Source organism: Lagenorhynchus albirostris, chromosome 8 (assembly GCF_949774975.1).
Source record: "Lagenorhynchus albirostris chromosome 8, mLagAlb1.1, whole genome shotgun sequence".
NCBI classification, from domain to species: Eukaryota; Metazoa; Chordata; class Mammalia; order Artiodactyla; family Delphinidae; genus Lagenorhynchus; species Lagenorhynchus albirostris.
Genome location: NC_083102.1, coordinates 74,834,904 through 74,853,793, shown reverse-complemented (window position 1 = coordinate 74,853,793; position 18,890 = coordinate 74,834,904). Strand labels below are relative to the sequence as shown.

General features: G+C 41.9%; 1 protein-coding gene across 3 annotated transcripts in view; it reads right to left on the bottom strand.

Moving 5' to 3' along the window:
• Window positions 1-15,716, bottom strand: part of KLHL7 (kelch like family member 7) — a 64,283-nt gene extending 48,567 nt beyond the window's left edge. The window contains exons 1-2 of one of the 3 annotated variants that reach the window (XM_060157149.1): window positions 15,336-15,475; window positions 535-665 (exon numbers count right to left, since the gene is read on the bottom strand). Coding sequence is in view for 1 of the 3 variants with exons in the window: in XM_060157148.1 (XP_060013131.1) it covers window positions 15,336-15,455 (120 nt within the window). In the remaining 2 variants the exon portion in view is untranslated. Of the gene's footprint in view, window positions 1-534; window positions 666-14,689; window positions 14,977-15,335 lie in introns of those variants that run through there. The other 2 variants (XM_060157150.1, XM_060157148.1) reach the window with 2 other exon arrangements.
• Window positions 15,717-18,890: the final 3,174 nt, after the last annotated feature.

Genomic DNA, 18,890 nt, shown 5'->3' with positions numbered 1-18,890 from the left:
AGAGGACTGTTCCCATTCCTCAGCTGCTCTGCCTCAGACTGGGTAAGTTTTTAGTTAAGGGGAAAAAGAAGAGGAAGCCCATTTTATGCTCAACTCAACGCCATGTTCACTAGTCTGTCATCACCATTAATTTATCTGTCTCCTACCTTTACTGCTCAAATATTTAGAACCAGAAGAAGAAGAGGGCCCCTCAAATCCATATGCATAGACACTCAAACAGAGGCAAACAGAAACTTCGCTGCTACTTTAGTGTTTGCAAGTATTAGACACTTTTGAGGGAAGAGTCCTTTGGTTTGGAAAGACCTCAAAACAGGCAAGCATTTTAGGCATGCATTAGTGGAATAACCTTTTGCTCTCTGTATGTATTTGCCAGACAGGACTGCAAAGGCACTTCAGGTTCCTGAAAGCTCCACAGCATTGCATGAGGTTCTAGCTTTTAACAATATGTGCTGGCGTTAGTAGGAGGCATGCAAGCAGCTGTCCCAAATTCTATTCTTTATTGTATCCCAAGGAGAGGACTGAGGAATGACTAACCTTTGGATTTATGTAGCTTGTCAACAAGGTTCTGCAATCAGTCCCTCCCAGCGTGATTTCAAGTTGACCCTGGGTACAAATCCCCGGGTAGACTGTAGATTCAACTATAGTTGGGTGGTGGATTTAAATCACTGAAAGGATAAACGAAAATGGAACCCTTATTATATAGGGTAAATCATCATGTTGGATTGAGATACTAGAAAAGTCTCAACAAAGCCATAATAAACCCAAAGGTTAAGAGAAAAAAAATTAAAAGGCCTCTTTAGAAATCATCTTTGTTCAGAAAAGCAAGGAAAACAGCACTGGGCTTAAACACATGTATAATCACAATAAGGCAAGTGGGAAAGTTGAAGAAAAACAAAGGAACACACCTAGATTAATAAAGGAAAAGGGGATTTCCTTCCTTAAGGGGAACATATGTATGACAAGCTAGGCCAAACAGCTTTGAAAGGGAAAGGAGATAAACTTTGGTATAACTGTTCTTTAAAAGACGAAATTAGGAAACAAAAAAAAAGTTATTTTTATTGTTATTTATACAAAAGCAATATGGACCAAAGAGATATAGTGAAGGAAGAAAGAATTCAGGAGCAGACTAAATCGTTTCTCTCAGAAAGAAGCTTGGTCCTGGAATTTTTTTATAAGATTTCTTTTAAAGCTAAAGGTAAGAAATCAAACACATAATTAAAGGACTGACCTCAAAGGCTGGGACAATTATAGTAGGTGATTACAGTAAGTTCAGATTGATTTGAAAAGGGAAAAGAAGAGCAGCAATAGAGTATTTCATGCATTGTTAAATAATCTGGAAGGTGATCTGGTGGGAAAACAGGCAAGGTATATGCTCTAGTGCAACGTATATGGGAAGTTTGTGGAGATAAGACTAAGGGACAGTAGTAGGACTCCTTAAGGGAAGCCAAATAATTCAGACATAGTCCAGACCTAAGTTAGATGCTGGGCTTCCCCATAATTAAAATTACCTTACTGAGGGTGGTAAGGGTTGGCAGTAATCCTGAACACAGAGACCTCTTATTTTCCACCATGGCAAAATCTATAGACTTTGAAAGGCACTAGTAGAAGTAGGTTAGCAAAACATCTGGGCCCAAAAGGAAAAGAGGCATTTGATCTATACAATGTTAGCTCTACAGGATAGGAAAGTATTCAATTTAAAAACAGGTTAATAACTCAGCTGGGGCTATCTGGAAGGAAGAGACACAAAGACACAGCCCATTTTGACACAAATAGGTAACAGAAAGGAATGTGTCTGCTACCACCAAGTTTCCAAAGCCTAGAAAACAAAAAATGAAGAAAGGCAAGGTTTTGAGGAGCGCACTGTAAAGGGCCACAGGCCTTAGAGGAATCTGTTAAAGGTCACACTCCAGCTGAGACAAATGGACGGGAATAGAGAAAAGGCTCTTCCAAGAGATAGGATTAATGTATATAAAGAAACTGAGTCACTTTGCTGTACACTTGAAACTAACACAACATTGTAAATTAACTATACTTCAATATATTTTAAATATATACATGTGTATATATATATATATATATATATATATGGAATTTCACAGGAGGTGAGGCTTCTAATGAAGACACAAAGGTGCAGAACAACCAGGAGGATTAGAACTGTAGAGAATTCAAGGCCACAAACTGTGCTCTGCACAACTGCCTGTTACAAACGTGGATCACTCTCCTCCCAAAAGGGAGGGAAGAGTTTGTCACTAGACAAAACTCAATCATTTCTGCCAGGACCACAGGGTTCAAAAAAGAAAGGAAAATTAATCTTTAAGCATGCAGGATGGACAACAAGGGGAAAAAAGAAACTCTAAGAGACTGAGCAGCTGAGAAATCCCCCTGGCAAATACCTAACACTTTGCCCATGAGAAACAATGTATCATATGCCAATGAAACATTATTATGCATATGTGAAATTCCTTCCCTATCCAGTAAACATAGTGTCCCTATTGGCCTCTTGATAAGTGATTCCTCCCAGCTGAGTTTAGTCTTACTTAGGGTCTATCAATTACAGAGAGCTGACACAGACTGGCAAGCTGTCAAAACCAAAAGCCAAGATTTTCTTACTTTGAGAACCCTGTTCCTCCAGAAACGAAGTTTCTATCTGTTTTTGGCTGGGAACAATAAGGTGGGTTAGGACTGTATAATAATGTGTCAACATATGCACTATTTATTGTAGAGAGAGTAGATGTGCTTGTATCTTTTCAGGTTTGTAGGGGTGGGGGTGACACTATGCTAATCTTAAAAGTCCCAGAGACCCTTTGACATACTGAAAACATGTGACGCAAACTACCTTGAAATTGGAGACGTTCAGCTTTGGAGGTGCTAAACTAACTTAATCTATTCCAATGGAAGACAGCCTACGCTGAAGCTGCTGAAGAAGTTACCCTGACTTGACCAAAACACTTAAGTGAATGCCTTCTGGCTGAGACTGAGGAGTTTAAGAAACCAGGGAGAGCAGACTTTTGCCTTTCAATTGCCTTAATTTTAATTTACAGGGAGATTACAGATGTGGGAATTTAATAATGAGGGTTCATAACAGACAAATTTGGGGGATTTTCTGTTGCTAGTATGGAATTAGATGGAGTGCTGTCATTTGGTTCACTGCAGACAATCCGGAGAGCTATGCATGACATCTTGGCTGAGAAAAATTTAAGATGACAAATGGAAATGACCTTCCAGTCTAGAGTTAACTTAAGAGGTATCAACCCATTCCAGAGCTTTCTGGAGTAAAAATTTAAATAACCTCTTCAACTGTTCTTCAGAGGCTACAAAAAGGAACAGTCATTGATAGAGGCTGCCTTGTCAGCCTTTAAGATAGAACAAAGCACTCCCTGTGCCAGTAAGAAAACAGAACAACTAAAAGACAAAGCAAACCTGGGAATTCGAACTCACAGTACTTTGTCCAGCCAACTTTTGTGAGGGGATTTGGTGCCGGAATTCTACCATTCAGCTCTTGAGATTCTCAACTCAGGGAGTTTATGTAAAGATCAATAGCCAACTGAGACATAATAGAACACCCTATTGACAGATGGGCAACTACCTGGCAATCCCCTATATGCAGTGCTTTTCTAGTAAATTAAGTTGGAAGATGAGGCTGTGCTTAAGACCACCCCTGCAAATCCTCTGTTCTCAACACCGCTTAGACACAGAAAGACACACACAGTTTATTCTCTTTTCAGGGAAAAGCCTCAGATCAGTGGTTTTCAAACCGTTTTCTTTAAGCAGCTGAATCCATTTTCAGTCCATTTTCATTCTATCTATACAGATTAAGTGGTTTCACTTAATCTGTATAGATAGAATGGGTTCTAGCCAGAACTAGCCTGGCAACCAAGGCATGGAAGAGGCTCCCCTCACTAATATGCTTAAGGATTCATTTACAAAAATTTTGTTTCTTATCTCAGCAATTAGTCTTTCTGGAAGTGGGTTCTGCTAGCAGTTTAGAGATTTGGGGACCCAAAAGAAGAATCATTTAATCAAGAGGTATAACAACATTTCCACAGAACTGACAGTTAAGACTGTGACCTGGCCATTTTGGCCTCCTCATGCCACTGGGTAAAAAGTTATTACATTTGGGGAGGCGCCTGATCCTGGCCACCAAGAAAAAAGTTGTTGCTCTTCCTCCATGGGACAGAAGATGACTGGAACTCGGGGACCCCCCTGGATACCTCCTGGTTGTTGGGAGAGACAGTTATCTATGGGTCTTGAGTTCCTGCATATCTTCCTGGACGTGCCAAGAATGCAAGGCTCTACCACTTTTTACCCAGGCCATCATTTCTCAGGGTTTTGTTGGCAGAAAGCGACCATAGGGTGAGATAATGTCTCCCCTCCAGGATAAACAGCAAGCCTGCCTATCATTTGCTATAGAAGTGGCAGATTCCTTACTGTTTATTCCTTAGCTGCAACACAAACCCTAACATCCATCTGGGTCCCACCATGTCACCCTCATAGTACTTGTGGGGCAAGGGGAACCGATGCATACATGCTGATGCTGGTGATGCTGTGAACAATCAAGTCTGTTCTCTCTGACCTAGGAGTCTCATGTCTTCTGCCAGCATCCATTAAACAGCAACAGGCTAACTAATCAGCTTTTAAGTAGCATAAAATCAAATCCCAGACCCAACACTAGTACTGCCAACTGCAGTGGTAAATGTTAATGTAAGACTAAAGTAACCCTATACAGGCAAGACCAAAGGTTCAAGATACCTAGGAATAAAAGACCCGGTCACCCCATCAGATAAAGAACCTTAAGGGGTTGGCTAAAGACAAAGAATAGGAATAGCCAGTGAAGGAAGAAGTCACAAACACAACAATGAACAAATAATAAACAATGAATGTGGCTTCTACTTTTATTTTCATCTTTTTTTTATATTTACCTAAGTTTTAACTAGTTTCCTTTCCCCTCCACGATCATATAAAGAATCTATTATTACATATACCCTTAGGGTCTTAAAATGCCTATAGAAGGAATGGATATCACCAAGTGATCCTGGAGTTAGATATGGTAAGTGAAAAAATTTAATTGGTGATATATATATATATATATATATATAAAATTTTTTTAAAAAAGTATAGGACAGGGCTTCCCCGGTGGCGCAGTGGTTGAGAGTCTGCCTGACAATGCAGGGGACGCGGGTTCGTGCCCCGGTCCGGGAGGATCCCGCGTGCCACGTAGCGGCTGGGCCCGTGAGCCATGGCCGCTGAGCCTGCGCTCTGCCGCGGGAGAAGCCACAGCAGTGAGAGGCCCGCGTACCGCAAAAAAAAAAGAAAAAGAAAAAAAAAATTATAGGACAGAATAAGAGCATGCATGTTTGCATTGGACAACCTAAGGTATAGGTCAGAGTGGATATTTGTGGATTCTGGCAATCTAGCATCCAATTTCCCCTGCCTCCTAGAACCCCGAACTCTCATTTCTGGAGAAAATGTTCATTATGAACTATCTTGGGGAGAGGGCAATTCTCAGAGCCTGCCTCTCGTTATGGAACCAGTAAATCAGATAATTCTTCTATTCACTCCTTAGCAGAGCCCTAATCTGGCAAACAATCTAAGGCCAACCAATTAGATACCTACTTCCAGGATTTTGAATCTTGGGTGAATGACAGAAAGATGGGGCGGTGTGTTGTGGGACGACGGGATGTCTTTATCGTGGCACCAGCAAGTCGTCAAGGCTGTTCCTGCATTGTAACCTTGACTCCAGGGTTTCTGCAGCCTAGCTACCAAAGAATCCCTGGGCTTGTCTGCCAGGACTGCTCATCTTCCAGCCTACAGTGAATGGCGTAAGTTCCCGATACCCTTGCAATAAATTACTTTTACTTAAGACAGAATGGTTTCTGTTTCTGGTAACCAAGAATCCCAGCAGATTCACTGTGATAATAACAATACCAACAATATCTGTGTAACACTGAATAATTTATCAAGAGTTTTCACATTCTTTCTCTCATTAGTCCCAACATCAGTAAGGTAGATTCAGTGTGATATTATGATCATTGTGCACATAAGAACATAAAAGCCTGAAGAATCGACCTGCTCAACGTCACACAATTAGTAAGAAGACAGAGCAGAATTCAAAACCAGAAATCTGTTTGAATCCAACGTGCATGTTATTTCCACTATAGCACACTGCTTCCTAAAGCAATGAGTGACTAAAGGCAAAATTGCTAAAAGAAGTTTTACAGAAGACACAAAACCATTTTAAAATCATTTTTCACAGTAATAGCTTAGTGTAATATTAAATTGTGATCCAATTTAATTGCAACTCAAAGAGAAGGTCTAAGGCAGAACTCATTTAATCCTGGCACACCATTTTCCAGTAAGCTAACCTGAAATAAGACGGCATATTCTTAAGAGTGTCTCTCTTAAACGTTAATCAACCACATTTTTTGACAGCTCAACAGAATGTAACTAAATTATATGCTATATTATGTACTAAAAAATTTATCAGTGATTTCACTAATATGAATCTTTGCAGTAGATGCCAACTGGAGTAGCCACCTGACTTACAATTCCTCCTTCTCAGGAAATGGCCTCAATACATGGGCCTTTCAAGATCATGTTTGTGCTACATGGCCCTATTCTGCTTAGGATAATTTATTCACAGGATTAACATTTAACCCAAACTACATCTATCAGATCCTCTCTCTCCAAGATCTGAAATTCTGAAAGAGAAACAGACTGCAAGTAGTCAGAGCTGAGGTGCAATTAAGGCAGTGTCCTAGAAAAAGGTCAGAGGCTTTTGGGGCTACCCTGGTTCTTGCATCTCCCAAATCTTGACTGTCCCCCTTCTTCTCAGAAGGTAATTTTAATACAATCATGTCTCTCTTAAGATGTGCTTCTGTACTCATTTATTCAACACACATATGGTGTCATGATGACAGTATGCACTAGATACTATAGAGTTTAGCAGAACATTGATACCATCTGGGAAAGCTTGGACCACAAAGGGGGCAGTTTCCTCTCCATATACTCCCCACTCTGTCCCTGCTTTGTCCTCTAAAATTTGCTTCCCTCCCCCCCATTCCATTAAAACCTTACTTGCTAAAACCACCAATTTTCAAACCCACTGGACAATCTCTTTTTTGACCTCCCTAGAGCATTGGATACTCCCACCTGGCTCTCCTTTGTAACTTAATCTTGGTTTCAATGACATTATTCTCTGCTTTCTTCCTCCCACACCTTAATCGCCAATGCACTTTTCTGCCTATCCTTTAAAATGTTGATGCTACCCAGATCCTCTGTCCACTCATCCTGTAGGTGTTATCAACCATACATATGATATCAACGATTGTATTAACAAATATTTGAGCACCTATGTAGTAGATGTTGGCAATACAGCTGAACAAGCCAAACACAGTCCGTGCCCTCATGGAGCTTAGAGCCTAGTAGCAAAGACATGCAATAAACTAAACAGTGTTTATTGCCTTTATAGAGCTGATAAATGCATGAAAGAAAGGAATAGACTGCTGTAAGAGCATATGTAATAGAGGGGCTTGACATAATCTAGGACATTCAGGGAAGAAGTGGCTTTTAAAGTAAGAACTGAGGGACTTCACTGGGGGTTAAGACTTTGCCTTCCAATGCGGAGGGTGCGGGTTCAATCCCTGGTTGGGGAAGCTAAGATCCCACATGCCTCGGGGCCAAAAAAACCTCATAAACATAAAACAGAAGCAGTACTGTAACAAATTCAATAAAGACTTTAAAAATGGTCCACATGAAAAAATCTTAAAGAAGAAAAAAAGAAAGAACTGAGGCATGAGTAGGAAGGGAAGCGAGTCATAGAACCTTTATGACAGGGCTTTGAAGGCCAAGTTAAGGATAAATATTCATTATAAGTTCATGATAATTAACCTCAAAAAATACTGCTGTCAATCCCTGGTCAGGGAACTAACATCCCACAAGCTGTGTGGTGTGGCAAAAAACAAAAAGATGACGACGACTTAGATAGTGGGAATTTGCTGGCGGTCCAGTGGTTAGGACTCCTACAGGGGGTATGGGTTTGATCCCTGGTTGGTCGGGTAACTAAGATCCCACACGCCACGTGGTGCGGCCAAAACAGCAACAAAACAAAACCACACTGCCAGCCCTCATACCATTTCTATTCTTCACAAAAACAACTTTCCTCAACCTCCAGCTTCATCTTCTTCCTCCTTCATTTTAGCAGATGATCTCATCTCCTACTTTTCAGAGAAAACAAAAGCCTCTAGATAGGAACTCCTTCATTCTCTTGATTCCAAACACACCCACCTATGTACCTACCACCCACCTATGTACCTACCACTCCTATGTACTCCTTCCCACTCCTATGGAAGAGGAACCATCCTCCTCCCACAGGAGATTACTCACCTTTACTTTTGGACTTCATCTCAGGAATCATCTATCAATCACCCATTCTGTTTCACATATATTAAACCTCGCCATTTCAAATGAATTCTTCCTACTAGTTTTTAAACACACATACATCTTCCATTTAAAAAGCCTTTATTTGATTCCCTCACTCCCTTCAGGGCCAAATCTCAAATGAACTGTCTCAATTTTCTCATATCCTACTCACACTAATCTGACTTCCATCGTCTCCCCATCGAAACAACTCTCATCACAGTCAATAAGCCCCTCTTTGTTGCTATATCCTCTGAACATTTCTAGCTCTAATCTTACTCTGACTTCTCTTAGGCTTCAAAGTTTGTCATCTCCCTTCTGAAACAATTTCTTCTCCGATTCTCAAAACTCTCATTTTCCTCCTATTCTTCTGGCCATTACTTTTTTGTCTTCTTTACAGGCTCATTCCCTACCCAGCCTTTATCTTAGATTCTTAACTCTCCACAGCTTCAATGAAGTTTATCTTCTATATGCAGATACCTCAAAAATTTATACTTTTAACCCACAACTCTCCAGACCTGTCAACTCATCAGATACCTTAATGTCTCAGGGGCACTGCACACTAAACTATCTAAAACACAAACTATAATCCTTTCCTCAAAGCCTTGATCCATTTCCAGTACCTCCTCTCTCAGAGAACTGTGTCACCATCCTTCTAGTTATGCATTTCAGAACCCTGGAGGTCATAAATGACATCTTGTACAGAACCCCTCAGCATCCAATCAGCCACCACCATCACAACAACAGCAAAAATAGCCAACATTTATTGAGAGCTTACTCATTATCAGGTTCTGTTTTTTTTATTTTATTTTATTTATTTTTTTTTTGCCGTACGCGGCCCTCTCACCGTTGTGGCCTCTCCCGTTCTGAAGCACAGGCTCCAGACGCACAGGCCCAGCAGCCATGGCTCACGGGCCCAGCCGCTCCGCGGCATGTGGGATCCTCCCGGACCAGGACACGAACCCGTGTCCCCTGCATCATCAGGCGGACTCTCAATCACTGCACCACCAGGGAAGCCCTCAGGTTCTGTTTTAAGTTATCTTAATTTGCTTTTCTAATTTAGTCATCACAACCACATATCGTTACCATGACTAAGTCCTGTTGATCTTACCTCCTAAATCTCTTGAATATATCATCTTTTCTTTATTGATACTGCTGTCGCTGCTATCACCTTAGTCCAAAGGCCCATCTCACAGCGCTACTGTAACAACTTCCTGTTTGGTCTGCCAGCATCTACTCTGAGAGCTAATTCATTCACCATAGAGCAGTCAATCATCTTTTTCAAAAGAAAAACTGATACACCTATTCCTCCTCTCATACACATATATATATGAAAGCGTTTTAGAATAAAAGCAAAACCCCCTAACTTGACTTATGAGGCTATACACGGGCAGATCTTTAGCTACTTCTCCAATTTCATCTTGCACCATCCTCCCCTTATGTTCTGTGCTCCAGTCACACTGGCCTTTTATCAGTCTCTTGTACCTGCCATTTTATGGTAAGTAGGTCTCACACAATGGGTTCTCAACAAGTATTCATCTAAATGGATAAGTCAGAAAGCCAAACTGAAATAGGGGAATAGATAAACAGTGAGCCAAGAGGCAGTGATTCTACCCACCTTTTGGTTTTAACAAGGGGGAGAGGGATATTATTTACAGGGAAATACTGAGACTAAGTGTATTGGTTTGTTTGTTGGTTTAAAAGCTAGAGAGGTTAAAACATGCCTAAATGCTGATGGCTAGAATCCAGCAGAGAAGGAGAAGTTAAAGATGCCTAACAAAGAAAGAATAACCAATGGTGTAACTTTTCTGACTACACTAGTACTGAGCGAGTCAAAGCCCAGGTGAAAGTACTGGCTTTAAATGGCTTTATCCATTGTAGCAGAATTTTTTTAAAGTTCCAAAACAGGTTTATAGATTTGGTGGTGGAAAGTTAAAAGTTAGATAGTTCCAGACTAATGACTTCTATTTATTTGTGACGTCAAAAGAGGGATGATGTACTGAAAGTGAGGATACAGAGTAAGGGCTTGGGTTAGAGGAAACCAGTAAAATAAATAGTAAGTAGAACTGCTCACCAGTAGTACTGCCAGCCCAGCTGAAGTTAGGACTCACCTGGCAGAGGACTGCCCAGTAATGGGATATTCTTCAGCTGTGCTTAGAAGCGGTGCACAAAGAAGGTAAACAGTCATCAATGCTTTTTGCCCAAAGGATGTAAAAAAAGGACTGAGGGCCAAGAAAGCTTAGGACATTGAAAAGAGAGTGAAGAGAGAGATATATCTCCTAAACTGGACAGACAAAAAGAGAAAATAGAAGAGAGTTAAGAATAGAAAGGTCTGGATAATGGGAGTTGTCAATGGGAGTTGTTATGAAAATTAAATGAGACAATCATATAAAACACTTTGGAGAATGGCTGGTACAGAATAAGTGCTCGAGAAGTGTTTCTGTTATTGAGGATTTAATGCAGAAGGTTTAGATTATTCACAAGAGACCCTAAAGATTAATGACATGTAGTAATTGACAGTCTTGGAGAGGTGAGTACACAGAAGCTGAGTCATTTTAGTTAGTAAGTGAGCCCAGGTGACTGCCCAGCATCCAATCCTCAAATCAGATTTGTGGTTCTCTCACTTAACTCTCAATGGGGCTTTAACATAAACTTTTAAATTCTAATTATGTTTTAATTCATTTAACCTGAGGAAACTGTGAACTGCAGTGGTACTCAGAAAGTTCTCAAAACATCTCTCAATTGTTAAGGGTCTTCTGGACTTCATTAACACAAAAGCAACAGCACTGGGTACCTGCAAGAGTGACTATGACCCTGCCCTGCTTTTTAAAGCCCCTTTCTAGTGTAACAGATAATAACATTAATCTAAAAAAAAGCTGGAAAAATGAATGAAAAGGTGCTCAACCAAATTAAATAAGATGCCACTATACGTCCACCAGAATGGCTGTTATAAAGACTGACAATACCAAGTGTTAGCAAAGATGCAAAAGCAAAAGCCAAAGTATGAACTGGCACAACTTTGGAAACTGTACCACAGGATCTATTAAAGCTGAATGTAGCCTAACCTATGACTCAACAGCTCCACGCTTAGGTATTTCCCAACAAAAATGCAGAAATGCATACATGTACACATCAAAAGTCATGTACAAAATGTACAAAAATATTCAAAGTAGTACTACTTTTAATAGTACACGATAGAATGGATAAATTGTGGTGTATTCATACAATGGGATATTACATACAATGAAGATGGACTAGAACAACACACAACAATATAGATAAATCTCACAAACAAAATGCTAGCTTTAGTGTCCATAAGTTTGTTCTCTACATCTGTGTCTCTATTTCTGCCCTGCAAACCGGTTCATCTGTACCATTTTTCCAGGTTCCACATATATGCGTTAATATACGATATTTGTTTTTCTCTTTCTGATTTACTTCACTCTATGACAGTTTCTAGACTTGGACATCAAGGCAGGAAAGTGGCGGGGGGGTGGTGGTGGTGTTGGGACGAATTGGGAGATTGGGATTGACATCTATACAGTCATATGTATAAAATGGATGACTAATAAGAACCTGCTGTATAAAAAAATAAAATTCAAAAATTCAAAAATAAATGCTAGCTTTAAGAAAGCAAGACACGCAAGTATATACTGTATGATTCCATGTATACAAGTTCAAAAACAGGACAAAAAATCTATGGTAGTAGAAATTAGAAATTACCTTTGAGGGGCTAGCAATTGAGAAGGGCATTAGGTGGAGACTTTCTGGTGTACTAGCCAAGTTCTTTTACTTGGAGGGGGTGCGTTCGTTTTGCAATAATTCTTTGAGCTGCACATTTATGATCTGGATCCTTTTCGTGAATCCTATACTTCATTGTAAAGTTTACTTAAAAACAAAAGGCTGGAAATGGCTGAAAGGATAATGGAGGAAAAGGCTCCACGGGAAGCTGAGGCTGCGGGCTCAGCAGAGCCCCCTTTCACCACGACGTAGAGACTGGCTGCAATGCTACAGAGACATGAAATGACCTATATCTTTTTCTAATATCACAAAACTAATTAATGATAGAGCAGGAATTGGGATTCAGGAATTCTAATTTCACAGTGTTCTTAAATTTGTATAGGGATGTTTCTGGGGGCCCTTGTCATCCAGGCACTCATTATCCTGATCCCCAAAGTAATGAGATCATAAGGGAAAGCAAAAATAGTAATAACACAAAAGTATTCACCATAGAAGAACACTTTTAAAACTGGTCCTCACTCAAACATTCCTCCTCTGGCTCAGAGCAGATTCTATTTCTGCCACTTCCCATCAACTGCCCTTGTCAGTCATTCCTGGTGCGCCTCTTCTGTGTTATGTTAAACAGAACAATACATGTATAATGTAAATCAACTGCAAAGTGAAGCTGCCCATCTTACAAAAGATGCAGGATTCCAAGAAGTTGGTAAAAGTGTTACTGGAGAACGGTCTGAATAACAAGCAAAGCCAATGACAAAAGGAGAAACTGGCAGATTAAGGCCAGTTAACCACTGTCGAAGAAATTCCTGATGTCTCACCCAGCATCCATTTTCCCCTTCCTACTCAGTAACAGAAACCCGGTATTTCAGTAACTTTATTTCTGTTTTAACAGTAAATAAGTAGATGCTAATATTGTTTAAAGCTAAGTCTAAGAAATGGATATGAATCAATTTTTAAACCCCAAAAGCTAAACATACAGTCTCAGACAATCCCCTCCTCCTCAACATCTGATGCTGCGACCCAGTTGCACCCCATCTACGCAGGAAATGAGGCAATGCTTTACAATGCTATAGTCTGTGTATGAAAACACATATTTGGGGGAGTGGGAGGGTTGTTGGAAACAAATGTGGGCACTGGTGAACTGCGGTGCAATTACCTTTCAGAGGCAGGCACTAGTTAAATGCACCAGCAATGCAAAGTCAGTGGTGTCCTAAATGTAAGAAAGGTTCACAGAAAAGGAACATGAAGGTATACATGGAAATAGATACATGAAAGTTACGTGAAATACTGAATTCAGGCATTCACAGCTACTTCAACCCAAAGACCAGGCAAGATATAAAGGCACTCCCACAAATATCTACTGCATTCATGCACAATGTCAGGAGCTGATGAACAAAGACAAGACCCCAGCAGAGTTTGCTTAAAGAAACCAAAGTTAATATCTTCATAAAACACTTAAATTCCTCTACTGTTGTCCATAGACCCATCAGAACTGAAACAGGAGGAAAGGGGGCAGGGCACAACCTTTAAAAGAATGACACAGCCATAGAACATGACAAAAACTGGTTAGAACCAACTAGGTCCAAAATGGTGGAAAGATCTGACTTCCAGTGCACCTTCTTCCTCATTACACGCTCACTGCAATGTATTAGCATATGCTAAATGACACACCCACCAGTGCCCTGACTGCTCTGAGGTTAACCATAAAAGGCCAAAAAATGGGTGGTGGCCCAGTTCCTGGAAATCTCCGCCTCTTCCCCTCGAAATAGTTGGAATAATCCTCCCACTCATTAGTCTATGAAATTACGCAGCCCATAAAAACGAACCACCCCACATCTTGGGGCCTCTTGCCTTCTGAGATGGCCCGCACCCGGCTGTGGAGTGTGTTTCTCCCAAGGCCGTTCTCGCCTTTTGAGACAGACTGCATTCTGTCTATGGAATGTGTATCTCTATAAATAAATCCACTTCTTACCTATCACCTTGTTTTTCACTGAATTTCTTCTGCCATGAGACATAAACTACCTGAGCTTTGGGAACTCCCTGGCGGCCCAGCGGTTAGGACTCTGCACTTTCACTGCCGAGGACGCAGGTTCAATCCCTGGTCGGGGAACTAAGATCCCACAAGCCACACTGCTCAGCCAAAAAAAAGAAACCCAAACAAAAAAAGCACCTGAGCTTCATTAAAGTCCTGAGACCAGGTGTGTGATCTCAATTAAAAGACGGTGGGTTCGAGTCCCTGCCTGTAGGTTCCAGTCCCCATCTGGGTTGTGTGGTTTCAGCACCACCCGATGAGCAAACTAGGTTTTGCAGTTACTTATACTCATGTCCTGCTTTTGTCATGAAAAACACGGTCACAAAACAAACACTCCCACAAATCTTCCTGGATGCATATTTCTAGAAATAAAGCTTCCAGGACGAGAAAATAACCAAGTGACTTTTCTACCCCTACTGGTATAAGATACTATGGAATTTAAAAACAAATAGATTCTCTAGTCTACATACTCTGGCGTTAAAACCCATTCTTTTCATAACCCACCTTTCGCCGACGTGCTGAAGACTTTCACTAATACGCCACACATCAAAGAACAAAGAACTCCTCTTAACAGAGGCGCACGGTGCCCTTAAAAGGCGGCACGGTATTTATCCACGACTGTTTCTGCTCTAAATTAACACGTACAGGAGGATTTGTCTTCTACTAGCTCCACCCTGGTAACACAGAAGGGGGGCGGGGATCCTTATTTTAGAGGAGCTGATGTCAGGCCAGCAATGCTTCTCCCTTCCTTGGGGGGCTTCGGTTTGGGCTGTGCCAGTGGGATTCTTCGCCCGACATCTCACGACACCTTAAAACGGCTGGCCAATGGAGGGCTCCTCGCCTCACAAAGAGATAACTAGGGCACAGCTGTTATACAACCGATACCCGACGCCGAATGCCGGCCCACGGGGCCCCATAGGAGTCAGGAGCCACAGCATCGGCGGACGACGAGGCACTTTTGCTCGAGAACAGTTTAACGCGACCCTCCACCGACAGCGGCTTCGCTGGCGTGCGAAAATGCAAGGAAGGGCAAGGACCGAGGAAGAAGAGGGTCGCGATCCCCAGGGCGGGGGTTTCAGCCGCGGCTGACAGGGGCCCGAGTCCCGGACCACCTCCCCGACGCCGTCGGTCACTCCCACAGAGGCGGTACCTGTTTCCGCATGTTATTCATGACGCCCATGAAGCCCGCCAACAGTTTAGCTTCCTCTCGAGCAGCAAGTTTCTTCTCGGTCTTCTTCTTGCTGCTCTTCTCCACCCCGGAGGCTGCCATCCTCCGTCAACGCGGTTCACGCCCGGGGCTCGCCGGGCCGGGCGAGGGGTTGCACGCTCCCGGCACGCTGGGGCTTCTGTTTACCAAACACCGAGGCCGGGACCGCGACTGCAGCGCCCTGCTCCCGAACAGCGCGGCGCGGCCACTGCGGTAGGACAAGGCCCGGCAGCCACCCGCAGAAGCACGCGGGGAGGCGATGCCTTCAACTCGGCTGCTTCTCCTGCCGAAGCAGAGCCCGGAGGAGGAGTCTGCGCACTTCGCTCAAGGGGGCGGGGGCGCTATGAAGGCAGCAGGGGGCGAAGCCTACGCGTCACAGCGGCGCGCCGTTCAGAGCGGCGCTAGGCGACGGCGCCCTCTTGCGCTTGGCGACCTGCGTCCTTCACGCACAGGCTGAGTTTTCATTTCAAGGTGGTTCGAGGATGCACGTGCCGTTCCCTTTGCCCAAGACAGATTTTACACAATTGGATTACGTGGCGAGATTTATCTTTTTTGGATAATTGGGTGGCAGAACACATTAAAGGGTCTCCCATTAATGTAAGCTCCGTAGGAGCAGGGTTGGTGTTTTCTTAACTGCTGTATCAGAGACTGGCATATTGCAGGCGCTCAATAAATATTTATGAAATGAGGAAAGACTATCACATACTGAAAGTTAAAGGTTTATTGCATGGAGTACAAGATTTATTTGCTTGGGATTCATAAGGCAAGAACACACAATCCCCATTGATGTCTCCTTGATGTAGAATACCTGCTTGCTTAGGCTGTTTTACTCCTCAATGTTTGAGACTAAGATCAAGCGTCAGGTCCAGAAATCTTCAATTAGGCTTCCCCCAAGTGTTCTACAGGAACACGGAACTTAGTCACGGAACTCAGGAGCATGCTTTTTGTAACTATAATAATTTATTCTTTCTAGTATATGATAATATACAAGATTATTTGAAATTGTACATTATTTTACATTTTGAAAACATACATATCCCTTTAATTTGCTACCTAGGTCTAAATAGGAATACATAGAAACGTTTTAAGTAAAATAATTGACACTATCAAAGCATTATGCTTTCTCTTGATGAGAACAAAACAATATAGTATAGCTCAGATGAAAGAGCAAGTGACATATAAGCCTACATTTCTACAAAAAAAAAGACATTTATGTTTTTGTGCACCTTTTCTTTTTTCTTTTCATCTAAAGGTTCTCAGATCTTCTATTTTAATTAGCCAATACAGTCATCGCTGGGTATTTGCGGGGGAGTTGGTTCCGGGACCTGTCGGGGATACCAAAATCCATGAATGCTCAAAGTCCCATAATGAGCCCTCTATATCCATATTTCTGCATCAGGTGATTCAACCAACCATGGATCGTGTAGTACTACATATATTTAATGAAAAAAATCCATGTGTAAGTGGAACTGTGCAGTTCAGACCCCTGTTGTTCAAGAGTAAACTCTAATTTGAGAGTTTTAGAGCGGACCCTGGCAATGGAAACCATTTGTTCCTAATGGAATTAGAAATGAGGAAATTTTCATTTACTTTATTAAACGACCTAGGATACTGAAGAGTGAGTGTATTTAAACATTTTTTAATTGGAATGAAGTGGAGATCTGTCTTTTTACTCTAAGGCCTTGGCAGACGCTAAGGATCCATGATTCAAAGGCAGAAATGTTGGTGATGAGATGGAATGCTATTCTGTAACACGGCAAAGGAATCAAGGAGCAGTATCCTTTCTACCTGATGTTGGAACAGTCCTTTCACGTATTGCAGAATATAGAATACCAAGCGGCACGGAAGAGCCTTAGGATTCAGAGCTTAAAGAGACCATGGAGGTTATATAGCACAGAGCTTAGGCACTAGGCTTCGCCTGGATGCAAAGTCAAACTCGCCACTCTCTAGTTGTTCAATTTTAGGCAAATTGCTTAACTTCTCTTGTGTCTCAGTCTCCTTACCTGTAAAAATAGAACCTTCCATGGAACTGTTATAAGGTTTACAAAAATGCTTAGATTGGTGCCAGAGCAAGACAAACAGTATTACTTTATTGAGCTAATAATATTAACTATTATTATTTAATCCAGCATTTCCCCAAACGTGTTCTTCAGAATACTAGTGCTGTGAACCCTCCCCCTCTCCTCTCTCCTCTCCTGAAATAGTATCCCTGGGAATACAACTTGGCGAAATAAGTTAACATGTCATTCTCAGAGAAAATCTCAAATATATTTGCATATTAAGTGTTAGGAGAAGACTTGTTGTACCTATTGCTTGAACCTTGATTAGGTCTACTTTGCTGTAGTAGGGTACCTTTTGAGGTTTCTTAGCTTTTCTAAATGTCAGAAGACCTCCTTTGTCCCTTTTGTAAAGATAACTAATGAATGGAGGGATCATTCACCTGGAGGGAAGAGTCCCAAGTGGAAAAGGAAACTGACTGCAAGCTTGGAGGCATTGTGATCACCATTTTAAAAAGAGCTTTAGATCCAGATTATGACAGTGGAACCCTAGGTTTTAGAGACCTTTATAAATATGACAGGCAAAAAATGATTTTTTGTGTTATTTTAAAAATTCCTAATGAGATTGAATATTTTTTCATGTTTATTGGTCCTTTACGTTTTCTGTTTCATGCATTTTCTATATTGTCTATGTCCTTTGTTCATTTTTCTTTTGGATATTTTTTTCTTATTGATTTGTAAGCATGGAACTAACCAGGACCCTATGGGATTTCTAGGCACAAAAGTCTTTCTGTGTCCCCCGTTTCTTGTTTGTAGGAAATAGGCTTCATTCAGCCTCCATGGCCTTCCCGGAGTTCCAAAGGGCAGGTTCAAACAGTTGCTAATCAAGGAAGGGAGGGAATGCAGAAACAAGAGGGGAGCAGTCAAGAAACAATAATGCAGCCTTGGGGCAGGGTCCTGATTCTGCCTCTCAAGGAATATACATAACAATATCTTTGAGCTGTTTTGCAGATACTGAAACCCCTACCAGGTGGAAGAAGTTAACTGTGTGATGCCCACAAGCATGTAGACCCCATACTGGTTGGAAACAGAAGGTTGATGATACTGACTCCCAATTACCTCACCACCAAACCAATCAGAAAAATGTCCATGAGCTGATCATGCCATCTGCTTTGAACCATTAGTATCAAACTCCCAGGGCTTCCCTGGTGGCGCAGTGGTTGAGCGTCTGCCTGCCGATGCAGGGGACGCGGATCCGTGCCCCGGTCCAGGAAGATCCCACTTGCCGCGGAGCGGCTGGGCCCGTGAGCCATGGCCGCTGAGCCTGTGTGTCCGGAGCCTGTGCACCGCAACGGGATAGGCCACAACAGTGAGAGGCCCGCGTACCGCAGAAAAAAACAAAAAACAACAAAAAACTCATTACCTCCTCCTGGTGGACACATAGTTTTGAGGGCATTAGTCCGCTGTGGCCCCCTTTGCCTGGCAAAGCAATAGAGCTATT